Here is a 14,068-nt window from a genome sequence, read left to right as displayed (position 1 = left end):
CATCTCTGTCTGCTTTGTCTTTTTTTTTCTAAATTTATTTCTGATTTTCCCCTTTTTTCTCCCAATTTAGTGGCCAATCGCTCCCTATTTTAGTTCAAACTCCCACCCTTGTACTGCATGCGTTCGCCAACTGCATCTCTCCGACCGGCAGTCTCGAAGGAGACGCCTCGCCACTTTCGTGACAAGGCGACTCCAGGCCGAACCACTGCTTTTTCCGACACACACAGAGACGCATTCACGTGATGAACACAAGCCGACTCCGCCCCCCTCCCGAAGACAGCATTGCCAATTATTGCTGCTTCATTGAGTCCGGCCATAGTCGGATCTGACGAGACCGAGGCGCGAACCCCAGTCCCCAGTGGGCAACTGCATCGACACAAAGCCAATGCTTAGACCGCTACACCACCGCGGACCCCTCTGCTTTGTCATTTAAGCCCATCATGAGGTTTCACTGGCGAATAGAGCAACTTCTGTAGAGAGTTGCTGCAGTAACACAGTAGAACCACATGGTGTTAGCCTACCTCCTCCTATTCATCTTCACAGTGAGGCCTATCATATTAGTTCCATCATTGCAATGGTTTCCAATCACGAGCCTTCAGAAGTCAAGTGACTGCAGGTTTTCATTATATACAATTACTAAACTACCTTAATTCACTAAACCACCTTAATTCACTTGATTCATTGGGCTTAAGGGGTTAAGTATAGGAGTAGTACCTTTCCTAGATGGCCTTTCGTGGTATCCTAGACTGGTCTCCATACACCCCAGCATCATGTGAAGCGCAAAATATAGCCTCTCCATGATGAATGACCATCCATGCGTGGTGAAAAGCCACACCCTCCTCGTGGTAATCCTGTTAACGTTGTCAGGTGACAACAGAGCAGAACACGGCGGATCTAGAGGAGTAAACCTCGATAATAAATCCTGCTATTCCTATGGGTAGCAGTAGTCCTAGGTGCATTCATCGATAGACTGACGTTATGGTCCAGGGGACAGCGTGGCTTTGCAGATGATCAATGCATCTTGACAATGGAAAGGCACAAAAACTCCAGTTAATGGAGAACCATAGAACTGCATATGGTGTAGCGCCCCATGCTTTAAGCAAACGTGCAACCGAAACCCTATAAGGGGCGTCCTGACAGACGACCTAGGTGAGGTGAGGTTAATTCACTAATTGCAATCATCTGGTATGGTGTTTACATGGAATGAAAACCTGCAAACATTTGGCTCTTGACGGTTGGAAACTTCTGCTCACCTCTTTGAGTGTGAGTGTGCATTATTTCAAAATTGTGGCTTTTCATTTCATAAATTACTTAAGACTGACTCTTTCAATTTAATTCTTATTCTTCCAAGTCGGTGTATGTATTCTTTGTGAGAACAGTTTCATGAGGATCTTGGTGAATGCTATTATAACATACATCAAATGCCAAGGCCGTAAACGTAGCACACGTTGTAGGGCAGTGAATCTATTATGTGCCATGGAGGTCTGTGTTTAATGCGGGTTTTCTTTCCAACCAAACACTACACCAGCTGATTTTACTGATTAACACAATTTTAACCAGACAGGAGGACTGATTAATGAAATTAATTGTTGTAGTGTTGAGTTTGAATGAAAACCTCCACACACACAAACCTACTTGGCACATAATTTAATATCCTTGTTGTAGGGGATGTATCCCATATGATCAATAAATCACCCTGAATAGTAAGGGTAATGATTGTAATTATTATTTTTTCTATTCCACGGCAATTAACCATTGACAACAGTCCAAAACAGTCCCTATCACTCATACTTGTAAGTAATCAATGTTACTTCCATCTTCTACCATAGGTTTGATGGATGTGTCTGTTGTTATTGCTGTTGCAGCGTAAAGTCTTGTTTACATTCAGCACCAAAAGCATTTAGAAATGGAAGTATTTCAGATCCATCCTGGATGGCCATGGATTACTCTCTTCTTCTTTTTCATTTCAGGATAGCTAGTATCCTGAATCCTCTTATGGTATCATTTGGAGTCGACTTAATATCTTCTCTTAAGATATTACTGTGGCCACGTGCTCATTAAAAATTGAACTCGAACTGTATTTCATATTTTCTTATTAATATCTTAAAGTTGCAAGAAATGTGTTTTGTGTATCTGGAACATATTCTGGGGAAGGAGTCCCTAACATATCACCCCCCCCCCACACACACACACACACACATCAACACACACACCCCTCACCCCTTCCTACCCCCTATGTTGAATATATATGACTAAGGCCTTGGTTTCTCCATTCCCACACGACCAAGACATTATCCGCATCTGGTCACACCGGTCGTCTCGATACAAACTCAGGCATCCAATCATGCCTGGCTGAGTCAACTGACACGTCATGCGACCGAAAAACTGCAGATGAGAAAAGGCGACTAGTTGGACAAGCTTGTATTGTGCCGGGAACCCTGAATAGTCCGCAGGTACACTGACGACACAAGCAGGGTGAAGCTGTGTTCGCATAAATACAAAGAGAAGTCTGTACCCACGTTGTACTCACATGCTCCTCCAAAGACACTGCAGATTTCCTATCGATGGATTACCGGATGAGCCAATGCCAGGCACTGGACTAGGGGACCCTAAAACAAGAGCCTCCGTGTGAAGTCGTCATTAACTTTTCATTCCTCGCCGGCAAATTTGAAGGGCTTCTCAAGTTCATTTGTGTCAACAACAGCTTGCCATCTGTTTTTTTGGGCTATTTCTTTGCCGGTATTAAAGGCGACTTTAAAGTCGGACTGAAATTGAAACGCCAATGATTTTCTAACATCGCTTCTTACTGAAGTCGTCTCGCACGTCTCTTTCTGCTAAAAACGTTTAAAAGGCGTTACGTTTTTGCTCGTCGGCCGATGTATTTGATACTCATGACGTCGTTAGACGCATTCATTTCAAATCGTCAAGACTATGAAACACGCTCGCTGCGCGCGGCTGTCACTCAAAGATCAGCTTATGAATATTAACGAGACGCGCCCACTCCCTCAGTCTTTTGAGTATTCATTATTTACAAATAGAAATGAAGAGTTAAATCTGATGACTGATTTCGGCCCGACATTAACTGATCACCTTTTTTAGAGTTTTTTTCTTTTTTTAATTTTCTGGTTTCTGTACTGTGGGTAGAGGTTGGGGGGGGGGGGTCATCTGTGCCCAGGGATCCATTGTTTGAGGAGCCATTTTGCAGGTCACATATCAAATCGGAACACAGATCCAAACAAAGACATATATACCCAGTGTTGCTCAGATTAGTATATTCCAGTTGACAGAGGCCGGTTATATATATATATATATATATATATGTGTGTGTGTGTGTGTGCGCGCGTGCGTGTGTGCGTGTGTATATATATATATAAAAATACCGGCCTCTGTATATAGTATATCCCGCGACGCTGAGTAAGGATAAACGGTTAGGATAATAAATGAATGTGCGTATTTTTTGTTTTTTACTCCTTATTTGTTGAGCACTTCCCCTACCGTTGAGTGTTTCTTTTGACAAAGTTATACACACACACACACACACACACACACACACACACACACACATACATAGATATAGTGTTTTATATATATATATTTTACTGCACCAAGCGTAAGGCTGCTGGAAGATCACGTGATTTCAGAGAACAGCGCAAGCAACAGAAAGTGAAAGTGTTTGCCTTGGAAGTAGGTTGTCCCGTAGCAGTGGGTGGCGTGACTTTCTTTTTCTTTCTTTTTTTTTTAAGAGAACGATCCTGACCAACTGCGCCTCCTTTATTTCATGACAAGAGTAGGTGAGTGGAACACCGCTTAATATTTCCGTTAGAGCAATTGAGCAGATAATGAAATACCGTAAGTGACACATCATCTTGCATGAATTCATTCAATGTGTGTGTGTGTGTGTGTGTGTGTGTGTGTGTGTGTGTGTGTGTGTGTGTGTGTGTGTGTGTGTGTGTGTGTGTGTGTGTGTGTGTGTGTGTTTCAAATGACTCAGAAAAGGAACAAGTGCTCCCCCCCAAAGAAAGCTCAACAGGTATGTGTGCTCAGGGAATCCTCGGGGGGGGGGGTGCTTTGAGCGTTCTGTACTTACAAGTACACTTTTTATGCACTAAAAATGCACTCAAGATACAATAATGCAAAATACTGAATTGTTTACTTTCATTGTTAGACTCAAAGCGTGACGTGTTAATATTTCGCTCTGTGCGCATTTTCTTAGTTAGGTAGCCGCCCTTGATGTTTTAATTTACAAAATCTAAGGAAATGTAAGATGGGCCATCGGCAGAATAAGATGTTTAAGAACATTTAGGATGGAGGCCGCTCTGCTGGCCGAGCGGGATAAACCGCCGTTCTTGCAACCTGCTCGTCATGTGGCTGGGAGGTTCGTATCCCAGACTCGCCGTAACTGGTGACGGCCAGAGCGTCCACGGGGTAAGGCATTCATTAAACCACCCTTACCCGATGGATAGTGGGTGTAGATCGGTGTAGCGTTCGGGAACTCGTCGTTCTCCAGCGACCTCTCTGGCCCATCCGGGCGCCTGCAGCCAAGCAACCGAAAGCATTCTCCCTTCGTACGTCCCCTTCGCGGCCTGACGGTAATGCAATCCATACGAGGCTTCAGCGTGTAAAACAGCGAGAGCAGCCGACACGAGTTTGAAGGAAACTGGTGTTATGACTATCTCCTTCCTGTGGAAATGTGAGCCAGGGGAGTTAATCGACAAGAGTTCCGGCCGTATGCCATTGGGTTAATCGGGTGGGATAAGAAATAAATTTATCTTTAAAAAAAGAACATTAAGGATGCGACCTTTCTGCTCTGTTGGCAAATTAATTTGCCCCCGCACATTTCTTCAAAATGTTTCTTCAAAACTGTTTATAATAAAACCAAGTTTTGTTTTTGTTTTTCAAAATTAGCTAGCGACAAAATGTTGCTAGTTATTTAAGTTTAACGGCCATATAGACTCCGTTGAATTGAAATGCATTGTCTTGCATCTGCATTTGGGATCACATAGGTCAGTGTTTCACAACCCAGTCCTCAAGGAACCCCTATCCTTTGCAACCTGTTTGTGGTTATTCAACCAAACGGCAATAAATTATGTCAGCTGTTGCAACCTTGCATAATTAAGTGCTGTGAGATGATTGGTTGAGTAAGTACAAGCAGGGCTACCTATGCAAGGTTACAATGGAAATCTGCAGGATAGGAGTTCCTGGAGGACTGGGTTGGGAAACGCGGACATAGGTAATTGCACGGCACAATCTGATTTGTTTTGGCTGTTGAACGGTTTTCGCTCTTCCCGCATCTTCATTTGTATTAACTCCCGTTGTTTGAGTGAAGTGCCGCCCTGCCGTCATTCACAAGTCTATCAATTTCATCTACTACATGTTTCTGATTGTTGGTCCGGTGTTCTGTGTCCAGACGTGCTACATAGAGGTTCTGCGCATGAGGTCGTTCTCAACAAGCGCCCGTCCATATGTGACGAGTTGGGAGTGAGAATGGGCTCGGCTGGACGAGTTTAGGGTTAGGGGTTAGACTGCTATCGGTTCACGCTGCGGTAGCATTTTTCAGCAAGGCAGCATAAGTCGCCAGAACACCGGCAGCTTTTTTTCCTGCCCCGCATTAAGTTTATCTTTAACTCAAGAGCAGGGACGTTGGAACTATTTTCTAGGGGCGGGGGGTGGGGGTGGTGCGGTGTGCTGTAAATGGGGGGGATGGGGTGGGTATGGACTACTTAACCTGGCTGTTGCAGCTAGAAAAGCGGTATAAAAAAACGAAACTTGATTGATTGATTGATGACGATAAAAATGATTCATACAAAGAGGCATAGTCTATGTCACCCATACTCATATCAATTTATGAAACCTAATAAAATCTTTTAATAAAAAGTGCAAAATTAAATTAGTCAAATCATAAGCCTTTGAAGGTACAAATATTTATAGCTTACTTGAATAAGAGACCACTTCTGAATGAAGGCTGACAGGCTATTCCGTATACATCTCAAAAATAAATTGTGTGAAATGGAACATGAGGCCAAACGAAAATGGCCGAAAATATAAAAATAGGTCCCTGCAGTTATCCCAGCTGGTGCATGAAACCTTGCACATTTGGACACTTTGCAGAACTGCACTCTTACTTTTTACTCGAGTATTTTTTTAGCCTTTTACTTAACATTTGCTATTTATACCTTCATTACAACTAGTCTATTATCTACCATACATTTTGTATGCATTGTCCGAAATGAGCTGTCATGTGTGTATGTGTGTATTTATGTAACTCAAATCCAGCACTGTACAGACACTATGCCACTGGGGACCGTATTGGTTTCCAGCCTGCAGTGCGCTTTCAAGTTTAGTAGAAATACTTTCATTTTCGATTAGAGGCGTATCAAAAGCATATCTAATCTACGAAGAACAAATGTAGGCTACAAACTGTATAAACATCTGAGTCAGCTGGATTGATTATGATATAGACTATTAACAGGATCTTCTCTACTTTTACTTGCGTTTGTTTCTCAAATGGTAATTTTGACTTTTACTTGAGCATTAAACTTTGTTAACATGTGTCAGCAGTTTTTCTTGCTAGGTTGCCGAGGACCCCTACTTGGCTCAAGATGATGTGAACCACACTGGCCTGGCTATTTGTTTATATAGTTAAAGACACATGAAGTGCTTTGAGCAGGACACAGTGTTATCATTTCTGACAATCACATCACAAGGTTATATAAAAGCTTTTTTTGTTGTTGTTGGCAAATATGAAAGACAAAAATGAAAGTTAGACAAATTTAAGCACTACTCTTTATTAAAAGAAAAAAAATTCTAGTAAAGGAAAGCTGTCAATACCCTACTTCCAATGTCTATGTGCAAGAGTAAATTACAATAATGCAACAGAATTTGTGGAAACCTTCATCTCATCTTATTATTGACGATGACACCATCTGCATTAAACCCGAATCTCACTAAAAGTGGTTAGTGGTGTTTGTATTTAAAGTGTGAAATGAGGAGGGTGCTGAAAAGAATGTATCATTTCAGATGTTCAGCTAATATAGAACGTGAAAGTACCTTTGATACTATCAGGTTGCAACTGTCAAGTGCCATTTATTTATTTGTTGGGGATTTAATCGAATTGCAGGTGACTTGCTCAAGATTTGTTGCATTTAACTGGAAATTACAGATTACTAGATTGCAATGCAGCAGCACTAAGACTAAACTGGCTCTGGGGTAGAACATTAGGCTACATTTATTCAATGCATATCTCCCTCTATTTCAGCTCTTCACCTCCATTCAATGATGACCATTGGATGACCAGTTCTCTGTGTGTAACCCAGTTCTTCAGTCTGTGGAGTTCATGACTCATCCTGAGGATCTTGATGATAATTTCTGGCATTGGACTGACTCATGAAGAGTTTGGATATCATCAGAGTGACAGATTAGCTACATGAAGGAGTTCAAAAATCTTCCAGTGGAGTAGAAAGATGTGATGGATTGTCAGGTGGAGGGAAGTCCGCTGTAGAATGGTCAGAGGCAAACTGGATAGACCAGAGCAGAAACAAGAACAGAAGCACCAAGCCAAGTTACAAAACCAAAGTCCACCTCCTGAAGGAGCCCTGGGATCTCAAAGACCACAGAGCTCAAACAGAGAGGAGCCAGAGACCCAAAAATCACAGGAAAGGGAGCAAGATCTGTTTGATTGGGAAAAGGTCTCTACCCAGAAAAACTCTGAGGAAGTGCCCGAGGGCTGGACAGACCAGGTATGGCTAAGGCATCGCCCTGATTTAAGTTTACTAGTTCAGTTTAGTAACCCTGACCCTACTTTCAACATCTTGTGGGTGAGGCACAACATAAATTTACATTAGGATTAGTGGTTTCATTTATTTTTTCAATGTCTTTTTATGCCTTTATTTGAAGCACTTTGAATTGATTTTGTGTATGACATTTTATATAAATAAACTTGCCTTGCCATTGTAAACCACTTCAAATCCTTTTTGGGTTGATATTTAAATAAAACAACAACACAGATATATTTTTCCTCCAAAATATAATTTCTTTGTCAGCAAAGATCTTGTGATGATTTGTAAGTTGTTTTTTTCTTCTTCTTTTTTTTTTAGTACACTCAAAATGCCTCTGCGATCATTGTGTAAGAGCAGATTCTAGTTTCCTTTTTTTCAAATGATGGCTAAATCATTTTTGATTGAAGCTCTTCAGTTGCTTGTCACCTCACATAAACATATCCTCCAAAGGTTTTTCTGCTGTTAGAAATAATTTACTAGAGTTATACAGAACAACAAAATCTCTTCCAATTGTCTCCCATAGGCTGAAAACTGACATCTCCATGAAGTGTCACTTGTCTCCATTTTCACACTGCATGTGGCATTCCTTCCCCACCTACTTCAAATGCTAACTGCACACCTAACAATAACAGCAACATCAACAACAACAACAACAACAACAGAATGCTTTCCTTGTATTCCACTCTTATATTGCCATTATTTAGTAACAGGAGTCATGCTAGAGTATTATGGCACTGTTGGTAGTGTTGGGGACCCCTATATCTTATGTAGAAAGCGCGATCTAAAAGGGATTGGAGACTGCAAGGTGGTGACAGGAGAGAACGTAGCTAGGCAGCATCGGATGATGCTCTGTAGGATGACTTTGAAGGCCAAGAACAGGAAACGAGTGAAGACAGAGACAAAGATCAAATGGTGGAAGTTGAAGAAGGAAGACTGCTGTGTAGAGTTCAGGCAGGAGTTAAGACAGGCACTTGGTGGTAGTGAAGAGCGGCTGGATGGCTGGGCAACCACTGCAGAAATAGTGAGAGGGACAGCTAGGAAGGTACTTGGTGTGTCATCAGGACTGAGGAAGGAAGACAAGGGCACTTGGTGGTGGGATGAGGAAGTACAGCAAAGTATACAGAGGGAGAGGTTGGCAAAGAAGAAGTGGGATAGTCAGAGAGATGAAGAAAGTAGACAGGAGTACAGGGAGATACAACGGAAAGCGAAGAGAAAGGTGGCAAAGACAAAGGAAAAGGCGTAAGGTGAGTTGTATGAGAGGTTAGACACTAAGGAAGGAGAAAAGGCCTTGTGCCGATTGGCTGGACAGAGGGACTGAGCTGGGAAGGATGTGCAGAAGGTTAGGATGATCAAGGATAGAGATGGAAATGTGCTAACAAGCAAGGAGAGTGTGCTGAGAAGGTGGAAGGAGTACTTTGAGAGGCTGGTGAATGAAGAAAATGAGAGAGAGAGAGAGAGAGAGAGAGAGAGAGAGAGAGAGAGAGAGAGAGAGAGAGAGAGAGAGAGAGAGAGAGAGAGAGAGAGAGAGAGAGAGAGAGAGAGAGAGAGAGAGAGAGAGAGAGAGAGAGAGAGAGAGAGAGAGAGAGAGAGAGAGAGAGAGAGAGAGAGAGAGAGAGAGAGAGAGAGAGAGAGAGAGAGAGAGAGGTTGGGTGATGTGGAATAGTGAATCAGGAAGTGCAGTGGATTAGCAAGGAGGAAGTGAGGACAGCTATGAAGAGGATGAAGAGTGGAAAGGCAGTGGGTCCTGATGACATAGCTGTGGAGGCATGGAGATGTTTAGGAGAGATGGCAGTGGAGTTTTTAACTAGATTGTTTAACACAATCTTGGAAAGTGAGAGGATGCCTGAGGAGTGGAGAAGAAGCATACTGGTACCGATTTTCAAGAGCAAGGGCGATGTGCAGAACTGTAGCAACTACAGAGGTATAAAGTTGATCAGCCACAGCATGAAGATATGGGAAAGAGTAATAGAAGCTAAGTTAAGAGGAGAGGTGACGATTAGCGAGCAGCAGTATGGTTTCATGCCATGAAAGAGCACCACAGATGTGATGATTGCTTTGAGAATGTTGACTGAGAAGTATAAAGAAGGCCAGAAGGAGTTGCATTGTGTCTTTGTGGATTTAGAGAAAGCATATGACAGGGTGCTGAAAGAGGAGGTGTGGTATTGTATGAGGAAGTCGGGAGTTGCAGAGAAGTATGTAGGAGTGGTGCAGGATATGTATGAGGGAAGTGTGACAATGGTGAGGTGTGCGGTTGAAATGACAGATGGGTTCAAGGTGGAGGTGGAATTACATCAAGGATCAGCTCTGAACCCTTTCTTGTTTACAATGGTGATGGACAGGTTGACGGACGAGATCAGGCAGGAGTCTCCGTGGACTGTGATGTTTGCGGATGACATTGTGATCTGTAGTGAGAGTAGGGTGCTGGTTGAGGAGAGCCTGGAGAGGTGGAGGTATGCACTGGAGAGAAGAGGAATGAAAGTCAGTAGGAGCAAGACAGAATACCTATGCATGAATGAGAGGGAGGACAGTGGAATGGTGAGGATGCAAGGAGTAGAGGTGATGAAGGTGTATGAGTTTAAATACTTGGGGACAACTGTCCAAAGTAATGGGGAGTGCAGAAGAGAGGTGAAGAAGAGAGTGCAGGCAGGGTGGAGTGGGCTGAGAAGAGTGTCAGGAGTGATTTGCAACAGAAGGGTACCAGCAAGAGTTAAAGGGAAGTTTTACAAGATGGTTGTGAGACCAGCTGTGTTATATGGTTTGGAGACAGTGGCACTGACAAAAAGACAGGAGGCGAAGCTGGAGGTGGCAGAGTTAAAGATGCTAAGATTTTCATTGGGTGTGATGAAGAAGGACAGGATTAGGAATGATTATATTAGAGGGACTGCTCAGGTTGGACGGTTTGGAGATAAAGCAAGAGAGGCAAGATTGGGATGGCTTGGACATGAGTGGAGAGATGCTGGGTATATTGGGAGAATGATAATAATATGGAGCTGCCAGGGAAGAGGAAAAGAAGAGGTTTATGGATGTGGTGAGGGAGGACATGCAGGTGGTTGCTGTGACAGATGACGATGCAGAGGAAAGGAAGAAATGGAAACGGATTATCTGCTGTGGCAACCCCTAACAGGAGCAGCCAAAGTAGTAGTAGTAGGTAGTGTTGGGGACTCATTAATAAAGTGTCTATTGCTGCAGCACTAGTTGTTATTGCTATGAATAAAACTGTCAATTCAAAGGCGTTAAGTACATAATGGACTTTATTTTACCTTGCTAAGTGTACCCACGGCCACAACATTTTAATGATTTTGATTTTTCACTGCTTATTTTAACAGCGGCTCTGTACGACAGCGGCTCTATCTGACCACTACAGGTGGCCCACTCACTTCCGGCCATTCAGAGGCTTGGCAGAATATCATTTGGTTAAACATACCCATTTGCAGCTCCACCACAGTGGCTTTTACTGGGGACCTGTGACCATGGAGAAGGCTCATCACATTCTTGCACAAACACCACAGGGTACCTTCCTTATCAGGTAATCTGAAAGGTGTCAACATGTCACTTTTTTTTCAAACCACACACTGTTTGCTATATAAGGAGAGAAAGTGAAAATCTATCAAACATAAATTTTAAAAAAAAGGTATATCTTGTCTCTAGCAGAACAAAGATAATACGAATCAATAAAGGTTGGCTCTAATCATGTCTAAATAGCATTGCTGCCTTAATATTGCAACATAGCTTGAGACATTTTTTTCTTAAAAATCTCTATGGAGAATTCAAGCCAATTCACGTTGAGGTTAGGAACAATACCACCAGAAGACAACACTATCACTTTTGTTCTTATAGCAGTAAAATGAATTTCCATGTAATGCTGTCTCCTCAGGGACAGCGGCCAAACGGATGTCTTCTTCACTCTAAGTTACCAAAGCGATGATGGCCCGACAAGTGTTCGCATCTTACTGACCAATGAGCTATTCTGCTTAAATGGAAGCCGCAAGACTTTTGCGTCACTGTTTGCTCTGCTCAGTTTTTATACTGGATCCTCCTGTAAACTGACGCTGCCCTATCGCAGGAAGCGGCCTGAACTCTTGATACAGATGTGCAGGAGGGCTGTGATCCGCATATATGGAGCAGATCGTATATGCACATTACCCATACTCAGCACTCCAGCAAAAGACTATCTTCATGCATACCCCTATTTCATATAGAAGTGTTTGCACAGAAATCTACACATACATGCACAGACAATGTATTATGGCAGCAAGTATTTTTAAAATTACTGAAAAGGAATGTTTTCTATTAGCGTACAATGATAGAATTCCATAGAGTTTTAATGGTCTGTTGCCTCACAACAAGAGGCACCTGGTTTCAATTCAGTTCCAGCTCATGTGTGTTAAGTTTGCATGTTCTCCCTCTGTGTGCATTTCCTCCGGGTACTCTGGTTTCCAGAGACATGCAAATTTGTTGAATGGGAGGCTCTAAATTGCCTATAGGTGTAAATGACTGTGTGTACGTTCCCTGAAATTAAATGGAGACATGTCTGTGGGATCTCCCTGCCTGCTTTGCAAGTACCAGCTGGGAAAGGATCCCATAAACCTGAATTGGATTAAACTGGTGTGGATATCAATGGGTGGATGTACATTAGTGCTACAAGCAGGCCAATGTTTTGCTCTTCAAAGTATTGTGACTTTTTCTTAGTACCAACACATCTCAAGGTATGTGTAGGGTGTATGCCACTGACTTGTGCTCTCCCTCAAAAGTCACTGTGCCCAGTTGTAGTCCACAGTGATTAATTTCAGTGAACTGTCACTTAATGTCAAATGAATGTACTGTATTTCCTCAAATCATGGCTGGAGCCCTTATTTACCCGAACTGCAGAGGGCACCAGGCCTTTATTGGAGGCAGGCTTTTATTAGAGGGAGGCCTTTATCTCTAATTCCTTCTGTTTGATAAGTATATTTGCTCATATTTTAGTACAAAGCTTCCTTGTTTTATGATCCGATTCTGTTTGCTCTGCTATGTTTGGTTACTGCATTATGCAGTTAATAAAAACTCTTATTTTTCCAGTACCTGATTGTTTTTGGGTCAAATTGCTATAAAAAAATGCAACTTGATTGATTGACTGAATGTCAAAGTGCCTAGCAGCTTTCTCTCCTGAAATTTTCCTCTGCATACTGCAAAACTATCTCTTTGAATTTGACATCAGATTTCCATCTGAGTGCCCTGCTGCTCAAGTTTGATCTCTGCTGTGTTGTGGAAAATTCAGTCACTTGCACAAGTCCCATATGGTACTTCAAATGTAGCGCTGCCATCTTGTGGCATTTGTACGTTACATAATATAATAATCACCAGGAGTTTATCCACCCTTGTTTTGTCCCTGCCCTGTGTTTGGGGTCGGCCTTTATCTGTTCGTGTCGACCGTGCCCCCGGCCATCATCGAAGACCTGGCTTTTAATTAGGTACTGGCTTTTATTTGAGGAAATACGGTACTCTTATTTTACTCAGTCTGAAGCGTGCTAAACAGTTTGAGAGTGTTGTGTGCTGCTGTGCCTGCCATTCATTTTCACAGGACCCCATGACAAAACGGCATGTGAGGGCCCTGACAATTCAAGTATGTTTGACCCCAAGGAATTGAAACCTTTTTACTCCCATGTTTTTTTCCTGCTAAGGTTTTTCTGATGGAGTTTATCCTCATATATATATATAATAGAGAGTGTCGTATCTCGTATATTGTTATATATTGTTGTATATTGTACTGATTGTGAAGCCTTTTGGTACTACCCTTTGAATTTAGGCAATACAAATAAACTTGACTTGACTTTTTTAAGTAGATTAATAACTTGGTGCTGATGGATACAGCTTGGACACCACTAGTGCTTTGCGGATTGTTTTTTAAACACATTAAATTAATATTCCTGTTATGAATTGTTTACTTCTTATGAAGAGTGTTTCATTAGCCTAGCTAAGGTGTTTATCATTTCCATATCAAGAAATACTTGTCACATCCTTTACCACTTGCATTGGAAAGCATAGCACGGGAAAATGACCTTTTGGGTTGTTTTGGGATTTATGCAATGACTTGGGTGATGAAGATCATATTTTTGCTGAAGAATCCAACATACATAAATTGTCACACCCAAGAGGCAATGCAATGTTGTAACTTTAAACTGTAATTACTTGTAACTTGCTTATCTAATTTACAATTAGAATTCATGTTCTTATTTTAGAAATACATGTTGTAAACATCAACAATATCCCTTTGCATCTTTTATTATATGTAGAGAGTCTAAACTTAATACCCA

General features: G+C 42.1%; 1 protein-coding gene across 1 annotated transcript; it reads left to right on the top strand.

Moving 5' to 3' along the window:
- Positions 1-7,488: 7,488 nt before the first annotated feature.
- LOC130113436 (suppressor of cytokine signaling 1-like) lies at positions 7,489-11,974 on the top strand. The gene is made up of 3 exons (XM_056281038.1): positions 7,489-7,736; positions 11,102-11,301; positions 11,650-11,974. The coding sequence occupies exons 1-3, from the start codon at positions 7,500-7,502 to the stop codon at positions 11,972-11,974; spliced, it is 762 nt and encodes a 253-aa protein (XP_056137013.1). The 5' UTR covers positions 7,489-7,499.
- The last annotated feature ends 2,094 nt before the right edge of the window (positions 11,975-14,068 follow it).

This window comes from Lampris incognitus, chromosome 5 (assembly GCF_029633865.1).
Source record: "Lampris incognitus isolate fLamInc1 chromosome 5, fLamInc1.hap2, whole genome shotgun sequence".
Classification (NCBI taxonomy): domain Eukaryota; kingdom Metazoa; phylum Chordata; class Actinopteri; order Lampriformes; family Lampridae; genus Lampris; species Lampris incognitus.
This window is presented reverse-complemented; position numbering and strand designations above follow the sequence as displayed.